Consider the following 27,654-nt stretch of genomic DNA (forward strand, 5'->3'; position numbering starts at 1 on the left):
CTTCATGTTTAGAAGGAATACACATTGAGGCCCCAGGAAATCAAGTGATTTCCTCAAGGTCACTTAGGTCAGGAGGGGCAAAATTTCAACTTAAAATTTTGGCTTGTGACTGGCTGTGTTACTGCTTACCAATATTTTGTTTTCCCCTGGAAATGGACAGATTTGTCTTCAGCTTCAGAATCATTTCATCTGACACCTTTTATAGATAAGACACTAGTCTCAAACTTGGCTGCATATTGGAATCACCTGGAAGCTTTAAAAACTAATGTTGCCTCAGTCCCACCTCTAGAGACTAGATTTAATGGAGGCAGGGGGAAAGCCTGGGTATTTGGGGACTACTTAAAGTTTCTTGGGTGGCCCTAATGGAGAACCACTGTTCTAAGGGCACTTGCGCACTTGCTTCCTTTGGGTTAACCACTGTAGGAGTTGTCTACATTTCTGGGGTGCACTTTTCCTAACCCAGTTCCTGCTGCCCTTCTCTTGTGACCCCCTTCCCCCACCCATATGATCATATCATTGGGCTACTGATGATGCAAGGTGAAGAGTATTCACAAAATATAACTTAGCTTTCCTTCAGCAGCATTATTTAAAAATACTTTAAATACAACATTATCATTTAGTCACTAAAGGTCAATATCTATAGGCTATATAAATGTTTATACATTTGCTTTGTTTCTACAGTTACATTTTGTTTATACTTTATTAAATATATTTAAAACGACTCATGTAAGGGGACTCATTTGGTATGTTTAAATTTTGGGTCTTGAGAAAAATTTTAAATTCTTTGTTACTAGAAGTGTCCTTAGTGGGTATTCTGGTGCCCCTGGGTTTTTTGTGTATTCCAGACCTTGCCAGAGCCCTCTGCGGAGTGGCTGGAGTCCTAGTCTGGATGGAGGTGGAGGGTGCATGGGTTGTGGTGCTCACTTTGTAAAGATTTTGTGGTGTCCATTCTTAGCAACTAGCATTTGCAATAGGTTAACTTCAATAGGTGCTTCTCTTTTTGACTTTTAATGGTGTTATTAGATTCATTTAATTTGTCCTGCTGTCTAGTTTGCTTTGATTTTCCAGGCCTTCGGAAACATAAAACAAGATGCCCTCAACCTGCCTTTGTATTTTTTAAAAACAAAGCGTTAATGTCTGTGAATCCCTGTTTTCAGTTCTCTGTAAACATAAACCTACTTACGTAACTCAGATGGAGAACGTAATGTGAGTTGCTGGATTTTTGCTGCTGTTTCAACAGGACATTGTTGTGCTGTAGGAGGCGGTATTCATTTTGATGAGGAATAATTACAATAATGTTATTGAGACAAATGCCTCAAATTGACGTTATGGAACACAGCCTAATTAACTTTTAATCTTAATAGGATGTTAGCAGTAGTAAGGATGATCGTGTTTCCTCCTCTAAGCAAGTGTCAATTATACTGAATTGAGTCGATTTTCAACTGCTCACAGCAGCCTCTAGGCCTTCCTCCAGATACGGAGAAGCCAGAGTCCAGGATTAAATAACTCGGGGATTATGGTTATGTTTCCAAACAATTTGTAAGGCATTCATTTAAATTTGACTTCATTCTATAATGGTAAATGGAAACATCCCACAGTGTCCTGGTGGGATGATTTTGTCTCTGTAGCCAGAATAGAAGTACTGAACTTTGACTAGATTATTATGGTTATAGTGGTTAATGATCTCAGTCAGGGCCTTGCTTTGTGTCCTACTCCAGACCCAGACTTACAGGAATTAATGGATGGACCATGATAGGCTTTAGCTGAATGCCAGTTTTAATGTCTGCCATTGGGTTCCTTTCTTCCTTCCATTTCAAATGTTTTGTTTGCTTCATTTGAACTCTTTTCTGAATGCAGGTAGAGCTTCAGACCTCTACTTCAGATGCTTTGTTTGCTTCCTTTGGGCTCTTTTCTGGATGCAGGTAACTTCTTAAAGATATTAGTGAATTTAATCTCCTGTGTTTCAGGCTCTTGCTTTGTCAGGCAGGTATCCGCCTTTCTGCTCTAGGGCAGGACTCAGAAGCAGGCACCAGCCTCCTGGCTGATGCCAAGGCTGTGAAGGCAGATGCTTGGTTGCTTGAAATGTGAACGAGCTGCCACCATGCATGCTGCTACCTGTCACATGAGGAAGGGGAGCAGCTGTAGGGACAGCCAAAAAGTGCTTGTGATTTCAGGGAACCTGTGTGGCATGTAGAGACAGCACTCCTCTATTCCACTGAGGGTCCCGAGAAGGTAGCTCAGGTTGGTTCCAGCCAGCACATTACCTGTGCTTATGTATGTGTATGCATGTGTGTGATTGGTGGGGCAGTATAGTTCTCTGCATTTCCTTTTTTTTTTTGTCATTTAATAAATGTTTTACTATATCTAAGCAAGTGTGAGCTTCTGAGAAACAACCATGTGGCTGTGAGGATCTTACCTGGGTCATGTGTTTATCTGTGTAGAGTCTGGACAGGCTCCCCCCGCCCCGCTAAGGTGTTGACAGTCCTGGGCATTGCTTACATGGTGAGCTGCTATGTCCTTTTCTGTGCTTTGGTTGTAAAAGTCATAAAGTGGTGAATCAATTTGATATGATTTGAGCTAAACTTGACTGATTTGTACTTTGCAAGTGGTAAGTCAATTTGATATTATTTGAGCTAAACTTGACTGATCTGAACTTTGCATCTAGTAGCATTGAAGCAAGTGGCAGGGATACAAAGCCTCCTTCCTGTAGTCTTCTTCCTCATTGGAATGGAAAGATTTCGGCAGGGAGTGGGGTCGCATTTGTCTTACCCCATTATTTATACTGTTACATCTGTTGCTTGTATTTCTTAATGCCCAGTTAACTTCATCTCCATATAACTTCATGAATGATGGCATGTGTGAATGTGAATACAGTTTTATATGTGGGTATGTATGTGTATTTTAAAATAGTGTATAAACCTCTCCACGTGTATCTACTCTCAGCTCCTAGAACAAAGCTCTAATTTTATAGCTGCTAGATTTAAAATAGATTTTAATATTATTTGTATTTTAGAAAGTAATTTGGAGAAATTTTTCTATTCTGTATCTGATGGAACTGCAGTTGATGAATAGTATTAACGGGCTGGGGGCAGTGGCTCACGCCTGTAATCCCAGCACTTTGGGAAGATGAGGCAGGTGGATCACGAGGTCAGGAGTTTGAGACCAGCCTGGCCAACATGGTGAAACCCCGTCTCTACCAAAAATACAAAAAAATTAGCTGGGTGTAGTGGCATGTGCCTATAATCCCAGCTGCTCGGGAGGCTGAGGCAAGAGAATCGCTGAACCCAGGAGGCAGAGGCTGCAGTGAGCCGAGATCAGGCCACTGCACTCAGGCCTGAATGACAGAGCAAGACTCCATCTCAAATAAATAAATAAATAAATAAATAAATAGTATTAACATAAAACTCGATATTTTTTGTGTGTTGTGATTATTACTCATGTTGGGCAAACCATCCAATTCAGCAAATATTTGCTGAGGATGTCGGGTTGTCAAGAGAGGACTTGTGTACAGGGTTGAAAGGTGCAGAGACTGTAACTCTTGAGACACTCATAATTTGAAAGTCTAGAGATTGTGTCTGGGTATATCCACCTGACAGTGTGAAAGGAGCAACTACAAGTAAGCATACAATGTTTGCCCTATGAGTTTGTTGTTTTGTAGCAAAAACCCTTAAAGGTTTGTAGCATAAACCCTAATGGCAGGTACTCAGATCCTTTACCAACTTTTTTTTTCCTTTTTCTTTTCTTTTTTTTTTTTTTTGGTTTTTTGAGACAGGGTCTCACTCTTTTACCCAGACTAGAGTGCAGTGGTGCATTAGCGCTCACTACAACTTTCAATGCCAGGGCTCAAGTGATCCCTCCGCCTTGGCCTCTTGAAGTGCTGGGATTATAGGCGTGAGCCTCGGTGACCAGCCTGCTTTGCCAGTTTTTTTTTTTTTTTTTAATTGGGTAAATGTCATAGACACTTGGGGGCACAGAAAGAAAGGTTTCTAAAACTTTTCTGCCAAATTATTGTGTAGTCAGTACTGAGTCACTTTCAAAAAAGTTACAATAACTAGTATCTGTATGATGTTTGTAATTTACAAAGTGCTTTTAAATATTCTGTTTCTGATGATAGCATCCTCCCAATACCCTAAAAGGTAATTATCATTATCACCTATTATATGCAAAAGAATAAACCTACTCTATGGTAAAATTTTGCATTTCCCAGTAATTTTCCAGGGAAATGGCCCGTAGCTTTCATTATGTTTCCAAAGAAGTATCCCAAAAAACTGGTAAAGAGCAGCTGTTCTAGAGCTTAGCTTCTGCAGTCAGATGACAGGTGTGTGAAGAACTCAAGAATTCATTGCTATTCCCACTCTATTGCACTGTCTCCAGGCCTAAGACTATAGATGGCTATTTTCTGTTCCTAGAAGTTACCGTGCATTTGAATGGCAGTGCCCAGTCATGCATTGCTAAACATCTAGCATTCCTGACCCCTACCCGTTAATTGCCAGATGTGATCATCAACAAGTTCTTAGTAGGGGTGCATTGTACTGTCATTTCCAGGATTTTTTGTTTGATACTGTTTTATAATCTTGGGTATTTATTTTACACGCAATTATTTTAATTTGATAACAGTCTACACATAGGAGTTTCCAGTGGTTCCAATCTCAGGATGGAAAAGTCTAGGATTACTACCAAATTCAGTATTTCTGTTAACTACAACAACATTGTTATTAGCTACCTCTCATATAGCATTTTACAGCTAAGAAAGTTCTTGTACTTGTATTAATATTTGTCCTTACAGTCACCTTAGGTGTTAAGCTAAGTAAGGCAGTTGGCATCGTTTCCCTATGAAAGCTGAGTTAACAGAAGCCTAAGGAAGTGTTCTGGATTTGTTCAAGATTAGACAGGTGGATTTGAAGTTGAAGTTAATTTTTCTAAATCTCTGGCAGTTTTTTCCCCCCAAATTTTAGTGTAAAAATTATCTGAGGTACTTACTTAAAAATGCAGAGTCCCAGGCCTCTCCACCCACTCCCCACCCAAGACTCAAATTTAGTAGTGCTGAATAGGGCCTAAGAAGATGCCTTTCCAATAAGCATCCTGAATTGTGATGCTTTGGATGGTTCAGGAAACACATTGTGGCACACTTTGGTCTGGACTAGGCAACCCCGAATGTGTAAAGGTAAACGTTCGGCTCTTTATCCTAAGACTAATGGGAAGCCTGTCAAGGCAAACCTCATCAGATTTGTGTTTCAGAAGGATCACTCTGCTATTGTGTGGTAAATCTAATGGAGAGGGACATGATCAAGGAGAGGGAGACCAGTTGGTTACCTTTTAACCCAAAAGTCAAACAACTGTGGTCTTGGTAGGATGGTAACAGTGATGGGCCAGAGTAAATGGAGTCAAGAGAACCTACAGGGATAGGCCAGACAAAGACTTCATGATTTAATGGGACGTGGACAGTCAAGGATTTGCAGAACTCAGTGTTGACTCCTGGGTTTTAGGCTTGGGCTACTGGGAGTATGGTGGTGTTTCATTGAAATAGGGAGCGTAGGAAGAAGAGGAGGTTTCAGGGAGGGGCTACAGAGTAGTGCTTTATATGTAAGAGCTGTTCACATGTGTGTTGGTGTATTGGCTCTACCGCCTCTTTTCAGTTCTTTGATGTTAAGATGATCTACTGTAGGAGCCCTACCTACAGACCCTGTATACTTGGACTTTTTGAAGGAATTTTGTTCTGCATTTTATGTAGCTAGGAAATTTCTTCTGTTTACAGGGGTCATCTGCCTATTGCTCTAAAAGCATCACCCAGAAATTTGCAATGCTCTGAATTGGTGGAGAGGCCCGATTTTGAAGTTGCGGATTCTGTTGGCTAGCCAAGAGACAGGATAGCTGACCTGAGAGGGAATGAGGCTAAAAATCCTATCTAATGTCTTCTCATCAAGTAGAGTTTAAGAATGAGGTTACCTGACCCAACAGAGAGCTCTAATCACAAGGGCGTATTTTATCATAGTTTTATTCTGGTCCTCATTTTGCCAGAAGAGGATAATGAAACCCAAAGACATGAATTGTAGTAAATAGAGCTAGGAATAGAACCTGGGGATCAAAGCTGTGTCTGGCATCCCAGACTGGTCATTCATATTAGTAAGGATCCTTGTCCTCACATCACGAGTCCTGTGGTAACCTGGTTGGATGCCAAAGCATACCCATGCTAGTAATGCAACTGAACAATTTTGGTTCTTTTTAAGAAATCAGATTAACCATTAGTTTGGCTTCTTGGTCAGCACAGTGTAGAGGTCAGCCCAGTTCTTTTCTGTGTAACATGAACATTTTGGTTATTTAGATCCTGAGCCCTAGAGAGTAGAACTGTAGAAGCCTGCTGCTCCCAGGTGTTGGTAGTTGCCACATGTCCCTGTACAAGCCAGAGATTCGCTGCTGCTGGTCAGCTGTGGTCTTGGCTTTATACTCACCATCAGTTACAGTTTGCTACTCTATTTGTCATAACATCCTGGTATAAGACAAAAATTTCAACACAAGAGACTATATATGTTAAAAACAAAATTGCTGCTACCCCCGCCCAACCACCACCAAACAAAACATACCTTCAACCATGGCAACCCCAATTTTCTAGCTTTAGAATTAATAAGCGATTTCATGTGTTCATAAAAAATAATCCCCTGTAGTAGAACTGACTGAAGCCATAATTCTTTACACATAAGTGGACAAATAACAAAGTCCTTGCTTAGATTTGAGTAAGCTGAGCCATTTGCCCTCCCTTTTGTCCCCCAACTTGTCTTGTCTGTAAGTGAAAGTATCTAGACCATGAATTTTTTTTTTCTTTTTCTTTTTTTTTTTTTTTGAGACAGACTCTCACTCTGTCAACCAGGCTGGAGTGCAATGGCGTGATCTCGGCTCACTGCAATCTCCACCTCCCAGGTTCAAGCGATTCTCCTGCCTCAGCCTCTGGAGTAGCTGGGATTACAGGCTGCCCACCACCACGCCCAGCTAATTTTTTGTATTTTTAGTAGAGACGGGGTTTCACCATGTTGGTCAGGCTGGTCTTGAATTCCTGACCTCAGACAATCCATCAGCCTCGCCCTCCCAAAGTGCTGGGATTACAGGCGTGAGCCACAGTGCCCAGCCCGACCGTGTATTTTTAGTAGCCCAAGAACACAGTTGTATTTTCATTTTCACTAAGTGAATGCTTTTTATGTTGATTCTAAGTTGTATCAGGTGAGGGTCTATGATGTAGCTTTGGTACTGTTTCATAAACACAGCATCGTTTGGTGTTCTCAAATGAACTAGTGAGTAGAGCACATTATTGTTGTTTGCCTTCAACTCTTCCACTAGATGAGATTCTGTTTTGTGTCCAAATGGAAGCCACTGCTAGTTTGGTGATGAGTAACTAGAGATGTGGTCACTTGGACAGTAAGATGCAGGATACGTTCCAGCCACAGCACACACTTTCTACTCTCTGGGCAAAGGAAATCAGGATTCACTGTGCTGTTGTGTCTGTGGTGTTAGCTTGCTGTTTTGTTGAGCAGCCTGTTGTGCACGCTTTTACAGTAACATCCTGGTAAAAATTAGCACTCTATACAGCATCTCCGCAGCTGTTACCCACTGTGAAGTTTAATGTTAAATCAGAAGAGCAAGGAAATTGAGATGGAAAAGCTCTGTATTTTTTTTCTACCAAGGTGTTGGCAGTGTATGCCAAGCCACATGTGACACTGCTTCCAAAGACCCTTTTAATTAAAGGCCCCACCCAGTGAACTGGGGATGAAATTTCACCCTCAACTCTGAAACTCTGACTGCATGGCCAAATGGGGGGTCAGGGGGAGGTGCAAGTAGAACACAATTAAGAATGGTGACTACTTATCTCTCTACCTATTTTATTACTATGTTTCATTTTTACTTTGTTAAAAAATATGTGGATCTTCATGTTAATTAGAATGTTTTTCTTCAAATTAGCATAGATTATAAAAACAGTGGATCTTTATATGCAAACTAGTATACAGGTACTGATATGTGATGTAATATAGAAATTGTTTGGACTAAATATGATATGGTATTTTTTAGGCAAATCGTCTTTATACATTTTTGTTTCCTGTTTTGATAATTAGCTGCATTTTGCCTAGAATTCTGCTATCACCATGTCTAAAAAGGAATTATTTCGAATCATTTCCTTATTAACTCTTTGCTTTTATTAATATTTTAGATTTTGTTATAATTTCAAAACCCAAAAATGCAAATTAATCTGGGTTCAAAAAATATATATATATTTTGGTGTTTTTGGCTTTATAATATAAATCACCTGGATCTTCTGCTGGTTTTGAGGGGCTGGGGTTTTGTTTTTTTATTGTTATTGCTGTTGTTGTTCCTGATAAATTGTTCTCAGGCTAAAGCACAAACTTGCATGTCTGAATAGAGATGGAGAGAATATTTTACATTCAAAATATACCCACCTGAAAATTGGAGATTATTAAGGAAATGACAGGCCTGGGACTATTAGAAGCACGAATGTTAGACCTAAAGTGGTGTAACCCCTATATATGTTTATTCTGTACAACTAGCAATTTTGAAGAGTTTGATTTTTTTTTTTTTCTACAGCAGTCTGAATCGGTGTGTTGAAGTAGTTGGAAACTGCTGCAATAAAAGCCTGTTCCATTAATCATCATGCACCAGAATAGAGGGAACAGAAAATAGTTCACTGGCACATATTTAAGACAAATTGGGCCTCCTTTCATGTACTTGAGTGGAACTGCCTTAGAGATAGCTGCAGAACTCATGCTCTTAGACCTTCTGGCCTTAGGTGATAGGAAGGACCATTTGTCTTTAGTTGGTAACTGTCTTCGGCAGCAGCATTTAGTAAGCACCCATTGCCAGGTACTGTTCAGAGCTCTCTTTAGAGACACACTTCATTTTCTCAGCTCTCTGGATTTGCTACAAGGTTTCAGGCCCTCTGTCTTATTTTCTTACTCACTTATTTAGGTATCAGTTTGATTTTTGTTGTCTGCCTGCTTTTTGTGTACACTGTGGGATCTCACCTATTTCTATAATCATCTTTCTCTTCTTCTGGTTTTTGGTAGGCCCCCTCTGAAAGGAACAGGCAGTCTGTGTAGGTTAAGATCATGGCTCCAGAAGCTGACTGCCTGGATGCATATTCAGTTTCATTCTTGCCCGTGTCACCCTTGGCTCATTCTTACCTGATTTTTCTATCTTCAGAACAAGATGGTAGAACCACCTCGGTTGTGGAGAGAATTCAAAGAGATGAAGCAGGGAAAACGCAACAGTCCCTGGTACATAGCATGCACTTAATAACTTAGTAAACGTTCGCCTTGTGATGTTTTCTCTAAAATCCTGTTATCTAAATTTCCCAGATCTGTATTTCTACCTGTACCTCCAGCTTTCTTTTGTGTATCTCTTAACTTTTTGTTTATAACTGAAACTCACTTCACTCCAGGTTTTTCATCGTGGTCAACCACCTCATCTCTTTCCCCTTGAGTGTTTTCCTTTGCGGTAGAGTATCTTCCCCATCATTCAAAATGACGATTTTTGAGATATATCTTCCTTCATTTATATATTCAAGTCATCATCAAAATTTTCTTAAAATCTCTTTTCCTATTACCTGTCCAAATCTAGTTATGGCCCTTACTTACAATTTTGCCTGAGGCAGCATAAATTAATAGTTAAGAATCTTAGTTTTAAAATCTGACATCCCTTGCTTTGAATCTTAACTCTTCCACTTCTTAGTTGTGTGACTTTAGGCTAGTTACCTGACCTCTCTGAACCTCAGATGCCTCTGTATAAAATGATAATAATCATTACTTCACAGAATTATTGTGAGGCTTAAGTGAAATGCTGTCTTTGAAGTTCTTGGCATAGCCCCGGTCTATAGTGAGTGTTGAAGCATTCTGCGGTTGTTATCCTCCATCCTGGCTGATGTTCATTTTTCTGTTCCTGTGGCTAGTTCAGAATGATTGAGCAGAACCACTGTTTCATATTGCAAGAGACTTTAGAGGTTTTTAAACCTTTCACCTAGACAAAAATCAAAGCCACCGTTTATTAAATGCCTGTCATGCATGACCTCTGGTTTTTACAGCCCTGCACAGTAGGTGGTGGTGTGCCTATTCTGTAGAAGAAAATCTGAGGCTCTAAGATGCAAACAATGACCTGAGCTCTCCTGAGTAGCAGTGTCGTGAATTCTGTTTGCGCTGTACCCACGCCTGTTCCAGATTTCATATTGTCATCATAATGTATGGCTTCCATAACTCCCTCTATTAAAGATAAGGTAAAATTCTTGACGTGTGTTCCTCAGCCTGTGGTTGAACACGTCTTTCTGATGTCAGGGAACCTGCTACTTTTCAAGGTAGCCCATTTTACTGCAGAATAGTTCTATAGGTTAAAGACTTCTACTGTGTACTGTACTAAACTCTGACCCCTATAGCATCTCTCCATTTTTTCAGAAGAAATAGCCAGCCTAATGTTTTTTTACTTGATAGTCTTTTAACTTTTAAACATATAAATGTAATGCTTACTGCCCATATTGTTCTCCCCTCCTCTGCACAGACGACTTATTTACTTCTGATCCCCTTAATTTTAGAAGTAAATATTATTTTGTATATGCTATATTTCATGCATACTAAAAGCTTTCTGTCTCTGTTTTATCCCTTCTGGGTTCAGATCTAGGAGCTGTCATTCTCTTGACAAGCCATAGTATACATTTAGATTTTCATTAAATAGCTTTTGAGGTGCAAACCAGAAGCTTCAATTTTAGGTCATTCTGCCATGAGTAGTGAGCCTGGTCATTTATTTCAAAGACCACATATTTCTTTCATATTTATGGAGTAATCTATGTGTTAGCTCCCACTGGCCTCCTGATTTAATTTTTTCCTCCTTTGTCTCTTGGGGCTGTGGGAAAGAGAGTAAAAAGTGAGTGAGGCCAGGAGAAGGCCTTTTAGATTTGGTTTCTCTCCTCCTTGGTCTCTGCTACTATTGGTGAAACAGTCCTGATGCTCTGGGTGTACTGAAGCCTTTGCCTTAATGGAAAACTTTAGGGAATTTTATTATTTTTCCACAAAAATAGGCAACAGTAAAATCTAGAGCATTAAATGCAAATTGAGTTTTTATCTTTCCACAGCTCTTAAGATTTCTTAGTGTCAAATTTATCTTTTGATCAAATTCCTGACAGTAGCTTTGTCTGAGGCTCCCCATGCAGTTAAGAGAAGTTATTAAGAGCATGGGTAGATTGGGGGCTGGGGGACAGAACTGCAGAGGCTTGAATTCCAGCTTTACTGCTTCCTGTCAGTGAGACTTTTCATTTGTTCAACTGCTATAGTGAGGTTAGTAATAATACCTACCATATAGGCTTGCAGTAAGCATTCCATGAATTGATTCCTGTAAAATGCTTTATAGCAGTGCCTGCTGCATAATACATGCTCGCTAACTGCTATTGCATGGTTGTCGTATTGATTGAGGTCATGGTTTCATTTCTTCACCTGGAAGAAGAAACAGTCACGACATAAACAGATGATCTTCAGAAAGCAACCCACGTCTTCAGAAAGCTGCTTTTAAAGTTGGAGAGCCACCTAACTGCGTGTTTTCACTCTGTCCTACTATTTAGAGAACTACATAGATCTAGCATTTTGTTCTCTGTGGAACTTATAACGCCCCCAATCTTTAAGAGCTGTTGGAAATGTAATCTTGAGTTGTTCATCATCAGGCTTAAAATGACTTTCTTATTCCAGCTTGAGGGGTCCCTGCTCATAGATGTTTAATCATGGAAGCGTGGGCACAGGATGTGTTTTGATACTGTCCTCATCACAGGTGCATCCCCTGTCCTGCTACTTGAGCACCAGCCCCCACCTTGGCATCCATTCCCAATCTGGAATTCTGGACAGGCTGGTCTTAGCATTGTGACTTCCTGCTTTCTGAGCAGATGGAGTTGCCAGAGAAAGTGATGCCATTTTTGGTATAATTGTCTGAGGATCCCTAAGATGTTGAGTTATAAACTAGGCAAAATGATAAATCGCTGGACATACCTTCTACTATTGTTGAGAGTAATCTTGGCTAATGCAAGCTTTAGCAATGGGTCTGGTAATTCAAAAGAGACTGTTCATTTACTTTCCATTGAATACGTACTGTGGTCATTTTTCATGACAGGGTGTTTAACGGTTTCTTCTTTATTCCTGAATTGGAAGCACTCATATGGAGAACCTCCCTTTGTTCAGTAGCTCATGATTTGTTCATTCAGTTGGTTTTACACAATACTTTTCACTAATGAGTATGCTTGTCATTTATTGAGTACCTGCTATATATCTAAAGTATTCTGCTGAGCTGCATATATAAATGTAAATAGATGTTTACGGGGCTTCAACAGGATATACTGTCTTTTCCTTGGTAAGGTAGGTGTAAAGGCAGGAATGTGAATAACTGATTATGATGTAAGATCAAATAAGACAAGTCTTATAATTGATATTCAGACAGGGGGCCTCGGAAGGGACATCAGTTATTTCTAGTTATAAGGCCTGGTTATATTTGCCTAAGTGGTACCATTTGAGCTAAGCTTAAAGGAAGTGGCAGGATTTCAGGAGCTGGAGAAAGGGGCAGCAGTCTACACTAGGTGGAAGGAACAATGTGAGCAAAAGCCCAGGTGTGTGGCAGGTCTAGCACGGGTGGGCATGGGTGGTAGGAGATGAGGCTAAGAGTAGTTCCTCTGGGGACTTGTATGCCTTGCTTCACAACTTTTGATGTGTGCATGGTAGACCACAGAGGTCCAGACTGCAAGCCCAAGTTCCAGACTGACAGTCAGAACCACTGACTGTCAGTGATAATGTAGGTGAGGTCTGACGAAGGCCTGAACAATACCATCAGGAACAAAAAGGAAAAGGTACATTTGGGCAAACTTTCAAAGGCCTAAGGGACAGAATTTGGTAACTGCTTTACTCTGAGAGAAAGGAAGCTTGAACAATTCAGAATGACAGCTTTCTAGGTGAGGTGGCCGATAAAACTACGTGCCTAATAGTTAAGCTGTGAACATAGAAGAGAAACCAGGATTGAGCACTGGGTTGGAGGATCTACAATAGGGGGTTAGTGATGTGTCATTCTACTTCCTTTACACTTGGATATATTCTCTAAACAGAAATTCTGGTCCAGCAGAAAGGAGTGAGATTTGAATATGGGAGTTAAGCCTTACTTAGTTTTTAAGAAATCCTTGAGGGCTTAAGGGAGAGAGCACTCTGTCTAGGAGAGTAGAGTGAGAAGATGTGAGGACAGAGGGCCGACAGATGCTTCCCATTTAAGGAGCCAGTGGTGGAGGCTCCAGAAAGACTGGGATCCCAGAAGAGAGCTTCAGCTGAGACAGGCTGGTTCGAAACTGGCAGATGGCTACAAATGAGGAGATTCTTTTAAGTGGATAAGAACTCTGATTCTTATTATTAAATGTCTTATCTTTAGAATTTTTTAATGTAGACATTTTCAAACTGCAAAAGTAGAAGACTATAGTGACCCATCATGCAACTGTTATTTGGCTTCCATTATTGCAAATGTCATATTTCTTCTTTCATCTCCCTGCCTTTCTGGGGAAAGAAAGGAAGATGGAGTACTTTAAAGCAGTACCAGACTCATGTTGTTTCCCTTACACTTTAGTTTTCCTCAAATTCATAAGGACAGTTATTTTTTACATAACTTGAATAAATATGATGTCATTATCTCACTAAGTTAAAAATTATTTCCTTAATATCATCTAAAAAACCTCCATTTTATTCAAATAATTTGAAGTTTTTGAGAGCCGTATTGGTGTTCCCTTTTTTTTTTTGAGACAAGGTTTCACTCTGTCACCCAGGCTGGAATGTTGTGGCATGATCTCAGCTCACTGCAACCTCCTCCTCCCCAGGCTCAGGTTATCCTCCCACCCCAGTCTCCCAAGTAGCTGGAACTACAGGCATGCACCTCCATGCCTGGCTAATTTTTTTATTTTTTGTAGAGATGAGGTTTTGCCGTGTGGCCCAGGCTGGCCTGGAACTCCTAGGCTCAAGCGATCCATCCACCTCAGCCTCCCCAAGCGTTGGGATTACAGACATGAGCTACTGTGTCTGGCTGATGTTACTTTTTAATTGCATAGAAGTTAGCTGTCATTCCAAGGGCCCATTTGGGAAATGGGCAGAGTGTTGTGAGGAAGATAATATGCTCTCTGCAGGAAGAATGCTCCTGCCATATGGTGCACAATGAGTTTTGATGGGAGGCTATGTTTTCTTTTGTGTACACACTTATCCCCTGGGAATAGCAACAGAGCTCTGTGATTGGATGTTGTGTCTTTAGATCATTTTAATTAAACATATGCAAGGATACCATGACAGATTTACTTCCCCTAATCCACTTACCATCCAACTACTTGGAGCAGTAGTCCTTAACCAAGACATATGGCTCTATCTAGAGACATTTTTGATTGTTATGACCTTGGAGGGAAGGGGCTACTTATCTCTAGTGGGAAGAGAATAGGGGTTCACGTGACAGCCCTCCCATAATAAAGACTTACCCTGTCTAAAATGCCAATAATGCCAAGGCTGAGAAACCCTGTGTTGGAGAAATAGCAGAGAAGAACCACCACTCTTTTCTATCTGTTGTTACATCACGTGTTTGTGTATCAGGTTGCAGTTAAGAACTTTTCTCTTTTCTTTGGAGATAAGTTAAAGTCCCTGGCAGTGTTTTTCCTTAGATCATCTGCATCACCTAAGCTGGGTTGGGCCAGATCTTTGAACCTTCCAAACTTTATTCCGGTTTTCATTTTCTTTGTATTCATGGACTCTAGAGAGCATGGAAGTGATTGGGTTTCTTTGGGTAGCAGAGTCAAGTGGAGTGCACTTTCTCAAGACATGTTCATTGGTCTGAGCAAAGTTCTTTCTCTTGGAAGGAGACAGTAGCTTGAGGGTGCTATTAGGCAGATGGGGGCTTGTTAGATCAAGATGTAATCTCTATTTCTTCAGTCTGATTTTAAAATGAACTGTCATTTGTAGTAATTATTAAATGAGAAGCATAAATTAAGTATTTTACTTTCTTTATTTGTAGGAAATACAACTGGAGCATGCAAAGCAAGCCTTTGTGCAACGGGACAATGCTAGGACTGGGAGAGTCACAGCCATTGACTTCCGAGACATCATGGTCACCATCCGACCCCATGTCTTGACTCCTTTTGTAGAAGAATGTCTAGTAGCTGTAAGTTGTAACTTGCCCTAATGAAGTGGTTTAACTCAGTAAATAAGGAATTATAAAAACAATTCTATAAGTTATGTAGTATTTTTTTCTCTTGCAAACACTAACATTTTAACGTGATCACGTACGTTACTAAACTCAAAGAGTATGTTTTGGCTAGTTTTGGTTGGCAGGTTTATTTCTTGTCTGGGTAATATGGAATATCTTTGAGAAATATATTAACTGGTTAAAGACAAAAGGAAAAACATTTGCGATCTCTTAATTTTGCTTTAGATTTTGAAGTATATCAAGTGCCTATTTTTGCCAATCTTCTTAGATGCTCTAAGGAAAAAAAAAAAAAAAAAGTAGTGCACATGTATATCATTTGTTAGAGTAGTTAGCACAACAGAAACTCAAAACCTTCGATTCCCTTTCACCGTGTATGTGTTGAGGCCACAAAGGTACATGTGACAGCAGAGCCCTGCAGTTGTGTTTCATGGAGCCTCCCTCCCCGCCGGTGTCAGCTGCTGTCCTTCCCTCATGGGCCCTGGGGGTGTCCTGCAACATTCTGTAGTGGTGGTGGTTCTTAAGCCCTGCTCATGGAGCACCAGAATCACCATTAAAAACTATTAGAACTACAGATTCTGAGATCTCTTCTAGGCCTATCATATACCATCTATAGACAATGAGGTCTTAGAATCTAATTTTGTAAAGCTTCTGGGTGATTTTGGTAATAAGTCAGTTTTAGGACCAGTACCCGGTGGTAACTGTCCTTTTGTTAATCCCAGGGAGAAGACTGTTTTCACCATCACGTGGGTTTCCCACAGTGCTTACCATAGGCAGGAACTCAGAGTAGCCTTTCAGTTTCCTTTCTTCCCCCGAGTGCTTAGTTCTGGAGACATGACATTCCGACAAGGCCTTTTCCATTCTGGCACTGTGTTAATCTAACTCCTTTTCTTGGGCACCCCCTTCTCTGCTCCATACTAAACCTTCATGTCAGCTATTTTAAATGATTACTAAGTGAAGATTTATGTGGTTGTTACCTTATAAAGAAGTGCTTTCCTAATAAAAATATTTTGCCTTGTTAGGGAAGGATAGAATTTGAAACTCCAAACTGAAGTCTCATTCATAATGGACATTCTGTCTGTTTCCCTTGTCCCTTGTGAAGAAATATGGTTTCTTACAAATTCCGATTATCAGAATTCTTACTAGTCTTAACCCCCCATGAAAGTATATGGCATCTCGTAATTTTACCATAATATGCTTGTTTGCTAGAAATCCCACCAATGTAAAGTCTGTACCTAAATGATTATTTATTACTGGTTATAAGTAACTTGACAAGTCTTGATATTAATGTTAGATTGACCACTTTTCATAGTATGTTTGCATTGATACAATACAGTTTTTCATGCATAAGCACACACGTGTGTGCATATGTACTTATAGTTTTGCATGTTTAAGTCTTTAAGATTTGCTCATTAGATGAAATAAACCAACTTATAAAACATTTCCAATTGAAATTTGAACTCTAAATTACTACTAGTCCTGTTATAATCCTACACATGTATTTATTTAGTTTTCTAGGAGTTGTGTATGGAGAATACAAGTTCTGGTCATGATTAGTTGCAGTTACTTCTAAAAATCATTTATAGCTTTTTTTAATGCTAAAGAAAAATACTTGTAGTCATTTCTTCTTGTACATGCATTTTTGATTACTTTCAAACTAGTATTAGATGTGTGTACTTCTGAATCATCTATAAATCTTTGGTATATTTTTCTTCTCTCTTGTTTTCAATTTATTTGAGGCTGCTGGAGGTACCACATCCCATCAAGTTAGTTTCTCCTATTTTAATGGATTTAATTCGCTCCTTAACAACATGGAACTCATTAGAAAGATCTACAGCACTCTGGCTGGCAACAGGAAAGATGTCGAAGTGACTAAGGGTGAGTGAGAATATAGCTGAATTCTTGCCTGCAAGTATCGTGGTGTATTATTAGGGTGAAGAAGGCAACTAGTACTTTATGATTTTTCTGTCCCATTGACACATATTAACCTTATGATAACATGTGGTTTTCATCCTTTGATCAGACAGACAAAAGCAAACAAAACAATCTTCACCAAGTTTTAAAGAAACTGGGCCTGGCGTGGTGACTATGCCTGAAATCCCAGCACTTTGGGAGGCCGAGGTGGGTGGATCACCTGAGATCAGGAGTTTGAGACCAGCCTGGCCAACAGGGTGAAACCCTGTCTCTACTAAAAATACAAACATTAGCTGGGTGTGGTGGCGTGCACCTGTAATCCCAGCCACTCGGGAGGCTGAGGCAGGAGAATCGCTTGAACCTGGGAGGCGAAGGTTGCAGTGAGCCAAGATCACATCACTGCACTCCAGCCTGGGCAATAAGAGCAAAATGCTGTCTCAAAAATAAATAAAGAAAGAAACTGAAGACATCCTTTGAATAAGGAAAACGTGTAAAGTTTCTTAAATATTTTCAAATCTTTCTGCAACTTAAGCTAAATTGGCAACCTCTAAGGAAGCCTTCAGATGTATATGAGGAATTCCATAAAGTTGTATTGGTGACAGTGTACGTTGATCTGTAAGCTTGGAACAGGATATTATCAATATTGTAATGGGTTTTAAAAAAAAGTCAGAGCCAGCACGGTGGTTCATGCTTATAATCCCAGCACTTTGGGAGGCCGAGGCGGGTGGATCATGAGGTCAGGAGATCGAGACCATCCTGGCTAACACGGTGAAACCCCATCTCTACTAAAAAATATATATTAAGAAAATTAGCAGGGCATGGTGGCACACGCCTGTAGTCCCAGCTCCTTGGGAGGCTGAGGCAGGGGAATTGCTTGAACCCAGGAGCCGGAGTTGCAGTGAACTGAGATCTCACCAATGCACTCCAGCCTGGGCAACAGAGCAAGACTCTATCTAAAAAAAAAAAGAAAGAAAGAAAAAAAAAATCAGAATTCCCTTAGGAATTCCACAGCTTCATTAATATAACCTCCTAAATTAATATAATAATCCTAATTTAACCAGTTAATTAGGTTAATATAACCTCCCCTCCTGGGACCTGTGCTTATGAAGTTTCATATATGAGTCCTTATTTTCCCTGATTGGCGATTTGAATAACAGCAGATGACACCAAGCTTTTAAGCTATGTGTTCAAGAACATATTCTGCACACTCTTTCCACATGAATGCAAGAGCTGCAAAAATTCTTACCTTATTTGGATTGACTTGAATTCTACAATTGATGATAATAATAAAATGTTGTGATGTTCACTCATTCCAGTGCCTTGAGTTAATGCTGAATTTAGTGGCTATTTCTTCTTGAATCTTTCCCTTTTAACTTTTCTTCCATACAGAGGAGTTTGTTCTGGCAGCTCAGAAATTTGGTCAGGTTACACCCATGGAAGTTGACATCTTGTTTCGGTTAGCAGATTTATATGAGCCAAGGGGGTAAGTTGGCTTTTTTTTTTTTTTTTTGAATTAGCTTAATAAAAGGAGGTTAGGAGGTGGGGATAAGAGGAGGGCAGCAATCAGGAGAAAAAGAAGCCAAACTGAAGGCTATATTTTAAATATGGGAAATGAAAAAAGGAATGTTTTTAAATTGTATAATGTAAATTGTAATAAATTGGTATATTTGTTGCTTGTGTTTGTTTTTCCCCTACAGACGTATGACCTTAGCAGACATTGAACGGATTGCTCCTCTGGAAGAGGGAACTCTGCCCTTTAACTTGGCTGAGGCCCAGAGGCAGGTGAGCAAAGAGGAGCAAACTTGCATTCTGGTGTTTCCCTAGCAGGATACCCCAGCTCTGTTCCACTTGGAGTTGCCTTTATGGCATTGGTATCTGACTTAACCATTTTTCTGTTTTGCACCAAAAATCTAAATAAATTTTAAAGGCTGTAAAGAGAAATTCCTTAGAAATGGTGTGATAAGCAGGTATTTGGCATTTGTTCATTTCTTGCTAAGGTGGAGTGATTTCCTAACTGCACCAGAAGCCTAATGCTCCGAAAACGTGAAGGAGGTCTTTTCTCCTTCCTTCTTGAAGTCTCATGTTGAGAGATGTAACGAAGGAGTCCCGTGTTGGTGTCACTGTGCCTGTCAGCGGCTGCACATTGCTAAATGAAAGCCGTCTTTGCTCTGTGGAGCAGCCCTTCATCAGCGCATCGTCTAACTGCCATGCCTTCCGTTTTTCTGAATATCAAAATGAGATAATTTTGTTTAGTCTGGAGTTACAGTTTAAAGGCTTTCAGACCTATTTTCTCTGTGAAAGGATTCGTAAGTTATGTGGAAACAATTTTAGGAATGTTAAATTTTATTCTATGGTTAACAGAAACCAATCTCTTGAAGTTGTGGGAGTCAGAAACTTAAGACATGAAACCTCCTCCTTTAACTCTTGTCCAGCTTTCTGTAGATCAGGGTTTGAGAAGAAAAGCCTTCATAGCACGTGTTGTGCTTACATGATGTTTGTAAAACAAATCCACTCACAGGCGAGTGTCGTTTTTAGAAAAATATCTCCTTTTAGGCAGAGCCGTCTCTGAATCCTGTGAGACTTCACAGTTTCTGGCATGGAGCTCTGGGTTTATACAGAGACGCCAGTGTGACCACAATGGGTTGATGCGGGCTACACTTTTAGGACTGTCAGGCCTTGAGTTAGGACCCCCTCCTTTTAGCTCTTTCCCACCCAAATGCAGCGGTGAGTTTTGTGTGCAGCATGCAAGTCAAAGTAGTGGGTGTGTGCTCAGTAAATTCTAACAAGCACCTCTGGAAAACCAGCTGGCCTTGCTTAAAAGGAGGAAGCCGATTTCTCTGAGTGCAGGAGAAAGAACTGTATAATCACATGCAGAGGTGGAAGCAACACTGCTCTCTCTCCTTTCCCTTTGATTTTTAACACTGCTTAGAAGATGATTATCTCTTCGTCTGTATGCCACCAGCTATTGTAGAAATTTGGGGATTAAGAGAAGCAGAGAAGTTTTTTTTAGATCCCTCCTACTCTTCAGCTGGCAGAGGCTTCCCACAATTTTTCCTTTATGCTCTTTGCAGCTTTTGAGAGTTTATGATGGGTGCTTGTTGATACTGGCCGTGAAGGGGTTAGACCAGATTGATGAGATTTACAGCAGGAAATGATTGGCTGCTGCTTAGAGGTTTAAAGCAATTCACAATGGTCTTACCTGGAATAGGCTTTTTACTACATGAACCCTAGTGGGCCTGACAAATTCAAGCAAGGGAGATCATCCACCTGTGGGCACAGCACTGCCTGTCCAGCACTGTGCAGCGCTTGTAGCATTTATCCTGGATAGAGGGGTGAAGGAGCAGAGTTTTGTCTCATTTCAAGAACATGCTACAGTTCTGGCTTTGGAAAACTTAAGTAAAAGGCTAGGATTTCATTTGTCTTTTAGGAGAGGAATTAATGGTGGTAGTAGGTCCCTCCTGCCCTCCTGTTAGTATTTATTTTATATGCATATATATGTCAACATCTTAAAAGCATTTTTAATAAAAAGTGACATCTTTTTTGTATATAGTCTTAAAATTTGTTTTTAAAAAAATTACCAGGAAATATTTCAAACATTTAAATAGGTAAAAAGAATCATATAACAAATACCTGTCTACCTACCATGCTCTTTTTAGCCCATGTTTTCTTTTATAATTCCTTTTGAACATTTAATATCAAGATATTCTTTTACAGTATCATTTTGAATGATAGGCTTTTGTTATAAAGTTATTATTTTTAAAGGCTATAGTCCCCCATTATTGAACATTCAGAATATTTCCCAAATTTTTGCTCTTTCTGTTAAAGAGCAAAACTTTGGGAAATAATTGAAATTTCCAGTAAGTACTACAAATGTTTTTTTAAGTGCTACATTCTTATAGCTTGTTACATGCATGATTATCTTCTGTCCTAACTTTTTTTTTTTTTGAGATAGAGTTTTGCTCTTCTTGCCCAGGCTGGAGTGCAATGGCGCCATCTTGGCTCACTGCAACCTCCACCTCCTACGTTCAAGCAATTCTCCTGCCTCAGCCTCTCAAGTAGCTGAGATTATAGGCATGTGCCACCACGTCCAACTAATTTTTTATTTTTAGTAGAGACGGGGTTTCTCCATGGTGGTCAGACTGGTCTCAAACTCCTGACCTCAAGTGATCCACCCACCTCGGCCTCCCAAAGCGCTGGGATTACAGGTGTGAGCCACTGCACCCAGCCTATTCTAACTTCAGAGGTTACATACATTTTAAAGGTTTAGTTGTATATTACTAAACATCTCTCTATTTATACTTGCTTTAATGGCAAATTTGAGAAGGCCTGTTATCAACTTTTGCCAGGCTGGGTATTGCCACTTAAAAACAAAAATACATACAAACCAAAAACCTGCCAATTTGATTGATGAAAATGATATCTCATAGATGTTTTTATTTATTTTATTTTATTTTTTTGAGACAGAGTCTCACTCTGTTGCCCAGGCTGGAGTTCAGTGGCGTGATCTCAGCTCACTGCAGGCTTCACCTCCCGGGTTCATGCCATTCTTCTGCCTCAGCCTCCCAAGTAGCTGGGACTACAGACGCCTGCCACCATGCCTAGCTAATTTTTTTTTTTTGTATTTTTAGTAGAGACAGGGTTTCACCATGTTAGCCAGGATGGTCTCGATCTCCTGACCTCATGATCCACCTGCCTTGGCCTCCCAAAGTGCTCGGATTATAGGCATGAGCCACTGCGCCCAGCCTATTTTTGTTTTTGAGATAGAGTCTTGCTCTGTTGCCCAGGCTAGAGTGCAGTGGCACAGTCTCGGCACACTGCAACCTCTGCCCCCTGGGCTCAAGTGATTCTCCCTTCTCAGCCTCCTGAGTAGCTGAGACTACAGGCACATGCCACCATGCTGGGCTAATTTTTGTGTTTTTTTATAGAGATGGGCTTTCACCGTGTTACCCAGGCTGGTCTCGAACTGCTGTGCTCAGGTAATCCGCCCACCTAGGCCTCCCGAAGTGTTGGGATTACAGGCATGAGCCACCGTGCCTGCCCTCATTGATGTTTTTAAGCGTGCATTTTTTTTTAATGAGAATTTGAAAATAGACTTATATTATCATTTTTGTCAAAGGATAGTTTTGATTATATTGAAATTTGATTTTAAATATTATAGCACTAAACTCTTTTTATTAATAAGAACTTATGAAATCCATTCCTACTTTTTTTTTTTTGACATTTTAGTTGTATCATGGATACACCCAATGATTAATGTTTAAAATTAACGTATGCTCATTTTTATTTTATCTTCTTTTGTATCACCTGTTTTCCTGCTCTCTGATTCCTGTGCATGCAAAGCAGAAGGCCTCAGGCGATTCAGCTCGACCAGTTCTTTTACAAGTTGCAGAGTCCGCCTACAGGTTTGGTCTGGGTTCTGTTGCTGGAGGTTAGTCATGGATGAGAACAAAATTTTCACTTTTATTATCCCTATTATCTTTTCTCTGATTTTCCATCTTGAAATGTTAAAGGACAGTCTTCTCTAGTCTTTCCCAATGCCAGTTATCAGTCTCTACTGATGAGGTAGGGCAAGAGCAAAGGAACTCTTTTTCCTATACCTGCATGTGATCAGGGACTTAAAAGTGGCATTTTCCTCTTATCCAGATCAGGCCTTCCAAAGACAGGTTACTAATTTGGGCTGCAGCAATGTGCCTTAATTTAAAATATCTATGACATCGTTTTATTAGGGGATACTTGAATGAAATCCCACAATTGTTTATTAAAGATATAAGAAAGGTAGTACTGTTTTAAAATCTGTATTTAAAATTTAAAACACATTTCTTTTCTCAGTCTTTTCCTTGACTTTAACCACCTTGTCCTTTCTTCTGACCTACCTTACTTTCTTCTGAGATATTGATATTGTTTAATTTTAGCTGTTGGAGCCACTGCTGTGTATCCTATCGATCTTGTAAAAACTCGAATGCAGAACCAACGATCAACTGGCTCTTTTGTGGGAGAACTGATGTATAAAAACAGCTTTGACTGTTTTAAGAAAGTGCTACGCTATGAAGGCTTCTTTGGACTGTATAGAGGTTAGTGCCACACGCTCAATACCTGTAAGGTGAAATAATACTCAGAGGTTTGGCTTCTCATCTTAGTGCCTGACATGAATTAGCAAGACTGCATTAAAAAGGAAATACAGCAAATTCTCAATTATCCATGCTAATGGGAGTAGGCTGGAGGCATCTAGGGCTTGGCTAATCGAAACAGCCCATAATCTGAAAGTTATTTATAGTGCTCTATTGTATGTTTTATTTCTTAAAATAATAAATTATTTTTATAAGCATTTTCCATGAATTTTTGAAAGGCTCACATTGTTTGCATCCTTGAAGTACTCTGTTCTCCAGCTAATAGGCAAAGGTATTCTGGGGCCAGGACAAAGCCTACTCAGGATTCATGATATTCCTGGAATATACCACAAAAACGTCTGTCAAGCAGGTAGCCAAGGGTTTGGTAGAGCTCTCTTTTGCTGCTTCATCCTGAGTTAAAGTTGCCCCTTTTCTTCATCTGACTCTCAACCCAGTGGAGTTGATTCACACACCCCTCTAGCCAAGGTTTCCCACCACTGAGCCAGCCTGAAATAGGTAATCCTTCTGTTTCCACCTTTTCCTTTAACCATCTGAAGTTCATTAAGCAATGGAAGTAGTAGCAGAGAGTGTGTCATCACTGATGGAAAGGATCTCACAGACCCTGACTGCTTTTCCACTGGCATTGGCCAAAGGAGACTTCTCAACTGTTCTTTTGGTGATTGCCTTCTATGAAAAGAAAAAAGTGTTTCTACATCAGTTAAAATACAGTATCACAAGGCAGTTCAAGCTCAGCTGCTTTATAATTTGGCAGCTGCAAAGCTGGTAGAGTCTTCCCTCCTCTCCCCTACTAGTGCTCTCTCTGGAAGAAGAAAACAGTATTTAGTACTCTGCCAAGGTGGACGGTGAAACTGGCAGACATGGAAACCTGTGCCTCTGGGCCTCTTCTGCCATCTGCTGACTCGCGTCTTCAAATTAATCACCCCAGGTAAAAAAAACAAAAAGGATAAACCTTTCTTGAAACCTCTCTCACCTTAGAAGCCAGAAAGTTTCAAACTCCAGAGAAGTTCCATTTTGCGGGTCCTATTGTGTAGGTAGATAGCCCCCATCAAAGGCCTTTTGATCTTTGCTCTACCCTCTTTTCCTTATCCCCTGCCTCTTCTTACAATTTGGAAGGTCTTTGACCTCAGGTGATTGATGATGACCCTTTCAGGGTCACTGCCTTCCATTTGAAATACTTTTCTTCCCTGATGACAACAACTTTGCAAATGAAATAGCTTCCAAGTAGTACAAGTTTAATGTCACAGTGCCTATTTTGCAGTGAGTCAGGCAAAATTGACCCCCTTACCTGTCCATATGGGTGGTTTTTGGAAGGGAAATCTCTGAGTCTCAAGTCTGGGCAGACATCTGAGCATTGCTTCGTAAGCTACTTTTATGGGCTTTTCTTGGTATTAGATTAAATGTCAAGGGTACCTTTAGAATTGTAAGAACGTTTCCCAACACTGCTGAGTGTCTTTAATTTGTTTAAGTTGATTTGTTTTTTGAGTCCCTTTTTCTCTATCTTTGACCATACCTGGCAAGTCTGATGTTTGATTACATCTGTATTTCCCTTTTGCAACCTGTACTGTTGGCAGCTAGAAGTGTGCCCAAGTACTGAGTGCTGAGCTAATGTGTGCTATGCAAAGAGGCTTCCACTCTTGCCGTTTCAGTTCTTGTATCTGTAAGATGGGAGTGACTGCTTTTAACTTCTCAGGGAAGGAGTAGTAAGTCAATATGTTAGATACAGACAGAGGCTCACTGTAAACACCCTAGTGGCAGCTCTTCACCCTTTTCCTGGCTTAGAAATGACCATTTATCTTTGGGTGCCCCGACCCTAAGGGCAAGAGACAGAGCTGTGTGTCAGGATGATGAGTAGAATGTGAATATAAGATTAGTTCTAGGAGTCACCTGTGTTCATTTCTTCCTGATATCTTTTCTAGTAAACCATTTTAAAACAAAAGATTTTCTGTAAAATTTTTGTTTAGTCCCATTCTGTAATTTGGATCATCTTGAAAGCAAAGAGTTGACTCACAGTTCAGCTTAAAAATAATAATGATACATAAATTTGCCATGAAAATGACTTGTTCCTATTCTTGATTGGTCAGAGATCAGTTCTCTTTAGTTTCTTGTACATCATCAATAATTAATAATTGTATATAACTGCATGTTTGTAAGTGCTTATTGGGTAAGAGAGATCAGATGAAAATGTAGGTAACTCATGGGAAACCATTGTTGTTAATTTAAAAAATTACAATGTAAGTAAAAAAGACCTAACATATTTCTGAGACTCAGTATTATCACTTTTATGTACAAAGTCAAATTATGAAATACCTATATGTGATTCTTTGTACATTTCTCATAAAATGTAATTTTATTTTAAAATTATATTGTTCTGGCCAGGCGTGGTGGCTCAGCACTTTAGAGGCCGAGGCGGGTGGATCACGAGGTCAGGAGATCGAGACCATCCTGGCTAACACGACGAAACCCCATCTCTACTAAAAAACACACACACACAAAAAATTAGCCGGGCGTGGTCATGGGTGCCTGTAGTCCCAGCTACTGGGGGCTGAGGCAGGAGAATGGCCTGAACCTGGGAGGTGGAGCTTGCAGTGAACTGTGGTTGCACCACTGTATTCCAGCTTGGGGGACAGAGCGAGACTCCATCTCAATAAATAAATAAATAAATAAATAAATAAATAAATAAATAGATAAATAAATAAAAATAAAATTATATTATTCCAAGGGAAAACTGTTAAGTTAGGAAAATATAGTATTGCTGCTATTAATGCTTTCACCTAGCAATATTTGAGAAAGTATCAGAGTACATCTTTAATTTATACACGTTTTGAAATATTGAGCATATTTTTTAGTATTACAGAATTTTGCTCAACATGTAATTTTTCTCTATCAAGGCCTATGTAATTGCTCATATTTCCTGAATAGGATAATTTGGGACTGTTGCATTCGTGAGATCTCTCTCCTATTATAAAATTACCTTTGTGTACTTTGAAAAAAGTTGGCATCTGACCTCAAAGAAGGTGTTTTTGTAGCATGTGATCTTATTATGATGTTAATCAATATCTCTTTTTCTTATAACAAGAATATCAGAAGCTGTTTTTGCATTTAGAAGTCCTTCCCTGTGGCGTTAGAATGAAGGTTATTTTTAAAGAACTCTTGTAATGCTCCACCGCAAGTTGTTTTGTTCTTTGCCTCCCCGGCAGCTGGCCGCAGCTGGCCGCATCAGAACAGTTGTGGAAGTTGCTTGGTAGTCATCAGAGAGCACATTTGAATCTCTGCCCCATAGTCCCAAGGAGGCTGATATCACAGCTGTAGGGATTTCTAGCCATGCTCTTCAATAGAAATGTGCCTCAGAGAGTCATGAGAGGTGTTAATATTGTGAGTTGTCTAATCCCTGGTATAATTCCCTGTTTTCTTTATTTCCTATTTTTGTGTAAGTTTTAGTTGCTGGAAAAGAGCTGCATAAAAATCCCATGAGTCTGGCCCTGAAAACCTTCTCTGCAATGCAAACTACTTTTTTCCTAATAATAAAATGGCAAATTTTCCTAGTTCCATGCCCCCCACTCCGCCCCCCGTGAAAATCCAACCCCCAGGCTAAGCCTGTCTGTATTAAGGGAAATCACACCTGAGATAATCCAGGTCTTCCTGAAGTCACTTGTAAAATTCTTTCTGTTTCCTCTCCGGTCTTCAGAGTGATTTAATGTGCTCAGGTATTTGAAATCCTTAATGAATTACCTGACAACTTGTTTGGTTTGAATGACTGGCATAACCAAATGAGTCAGTCATTGGCCGGCTATAGATTCTTCATATTAAAGAACAACAATTGATTGGGTAATCAGCCATAATTAAATGCTCTTAATGTTCCAGGAGTAAATAATTTCTGCTTTTAAATTTTGTTGCAGTCTTCTTCCTCAGATGTTTCAGATGATGAGATGAGCAGCATTAGACATTGGAAAATGTTTTGGGAGAATCTTGGGAAAAAAGATGTGAAATCACGGCTGGGTGTGGTGACTCACACCTGTAATCCCAGCTCTTTGGGAGACCGAGGCGGGCGGATCACCTGAGGTCAGGAGTTCAAGACCAGCCTGGCCAACATGGCCAAACCCCGTCGCTACTAAAAATACAAAAATTAGCTGGGCCTGATGGCGGGCCTATAATCCCAGCTACAGGCTGAGGCAGGAGAATCGCTTGAACCCAGGAGGCAGAGGATGCAGTGAGCTGAGATTGTGCCACTGCACTCCCGCCTGAGAGACAAGAGTGAAACTCTGTCTCAATTAAAAAGAAAAAAAAAGAGAGATAAATCAGGGTCTATCAGAAATACTTCTTAAAAATCTTTTGAAGATTTTTAAATCTTCAAAAATCAGCTTAATAGAAGATTTTTGTTTCT

General features: G+C 40.0%; 1 protein-coding gene across 2 annotated transcripts in view; it reads left to right on the plus strand.

Moving 5' to 3' along the window:
- The window catches only part of SLC25A13 (solute carrier family 25 member 13), a 194,462-nt gene that overhangs the window by 99,758 nt on the left and 67,050 nt on the right, over positions 1 to 27,654 (plus strand). For both annotated transcript variants that reach the window (XM_023226599.2, XM_023226600.3), the window contains 6 exons: positions 15,043 to 15,189; positions 16,971 to 17,109; positions 18,535 to 18,628; positions 18,843 to 18,927; positions 22,489 to 22,573; positions 23,058 to 23,216. In XM_023226599.2, the coding sequence (XP_023082367.1) occupies positions 15,043 to 15,189; positions 16,971 to 17,109; positions 18,535 to 18,628; positions 18,843 to 18,927; positions 22,489 to 22,573; positions 23,058 to 23,216 (709 nt within the window). The remainder of the gene's footprint in view (positions 1 to 15,042; positions 15,190 to 16,970; positions 17,110 to 18,534; positions 18,629 to 18,842; positions 18,928 to 22,488; positions 22,574 to 23,057; positions 23,217 to 27,654) is intronic.

This window comes from Piliocolobus tephrosceles, chromosome 8 (assembly GCF_002776525.5).
Source record: "Piliocolobus tephrosceles isolate RC106 chromosome 8, ASM277652v3, whole genome shotgun sequence".
NCBI classification, from domain to species: Eukaryota; Metazoa; Chordata; class Mammalia; order Primates; family Cercopithecidae; genus Piliocolobus; species Piliocolobus tephrosceles.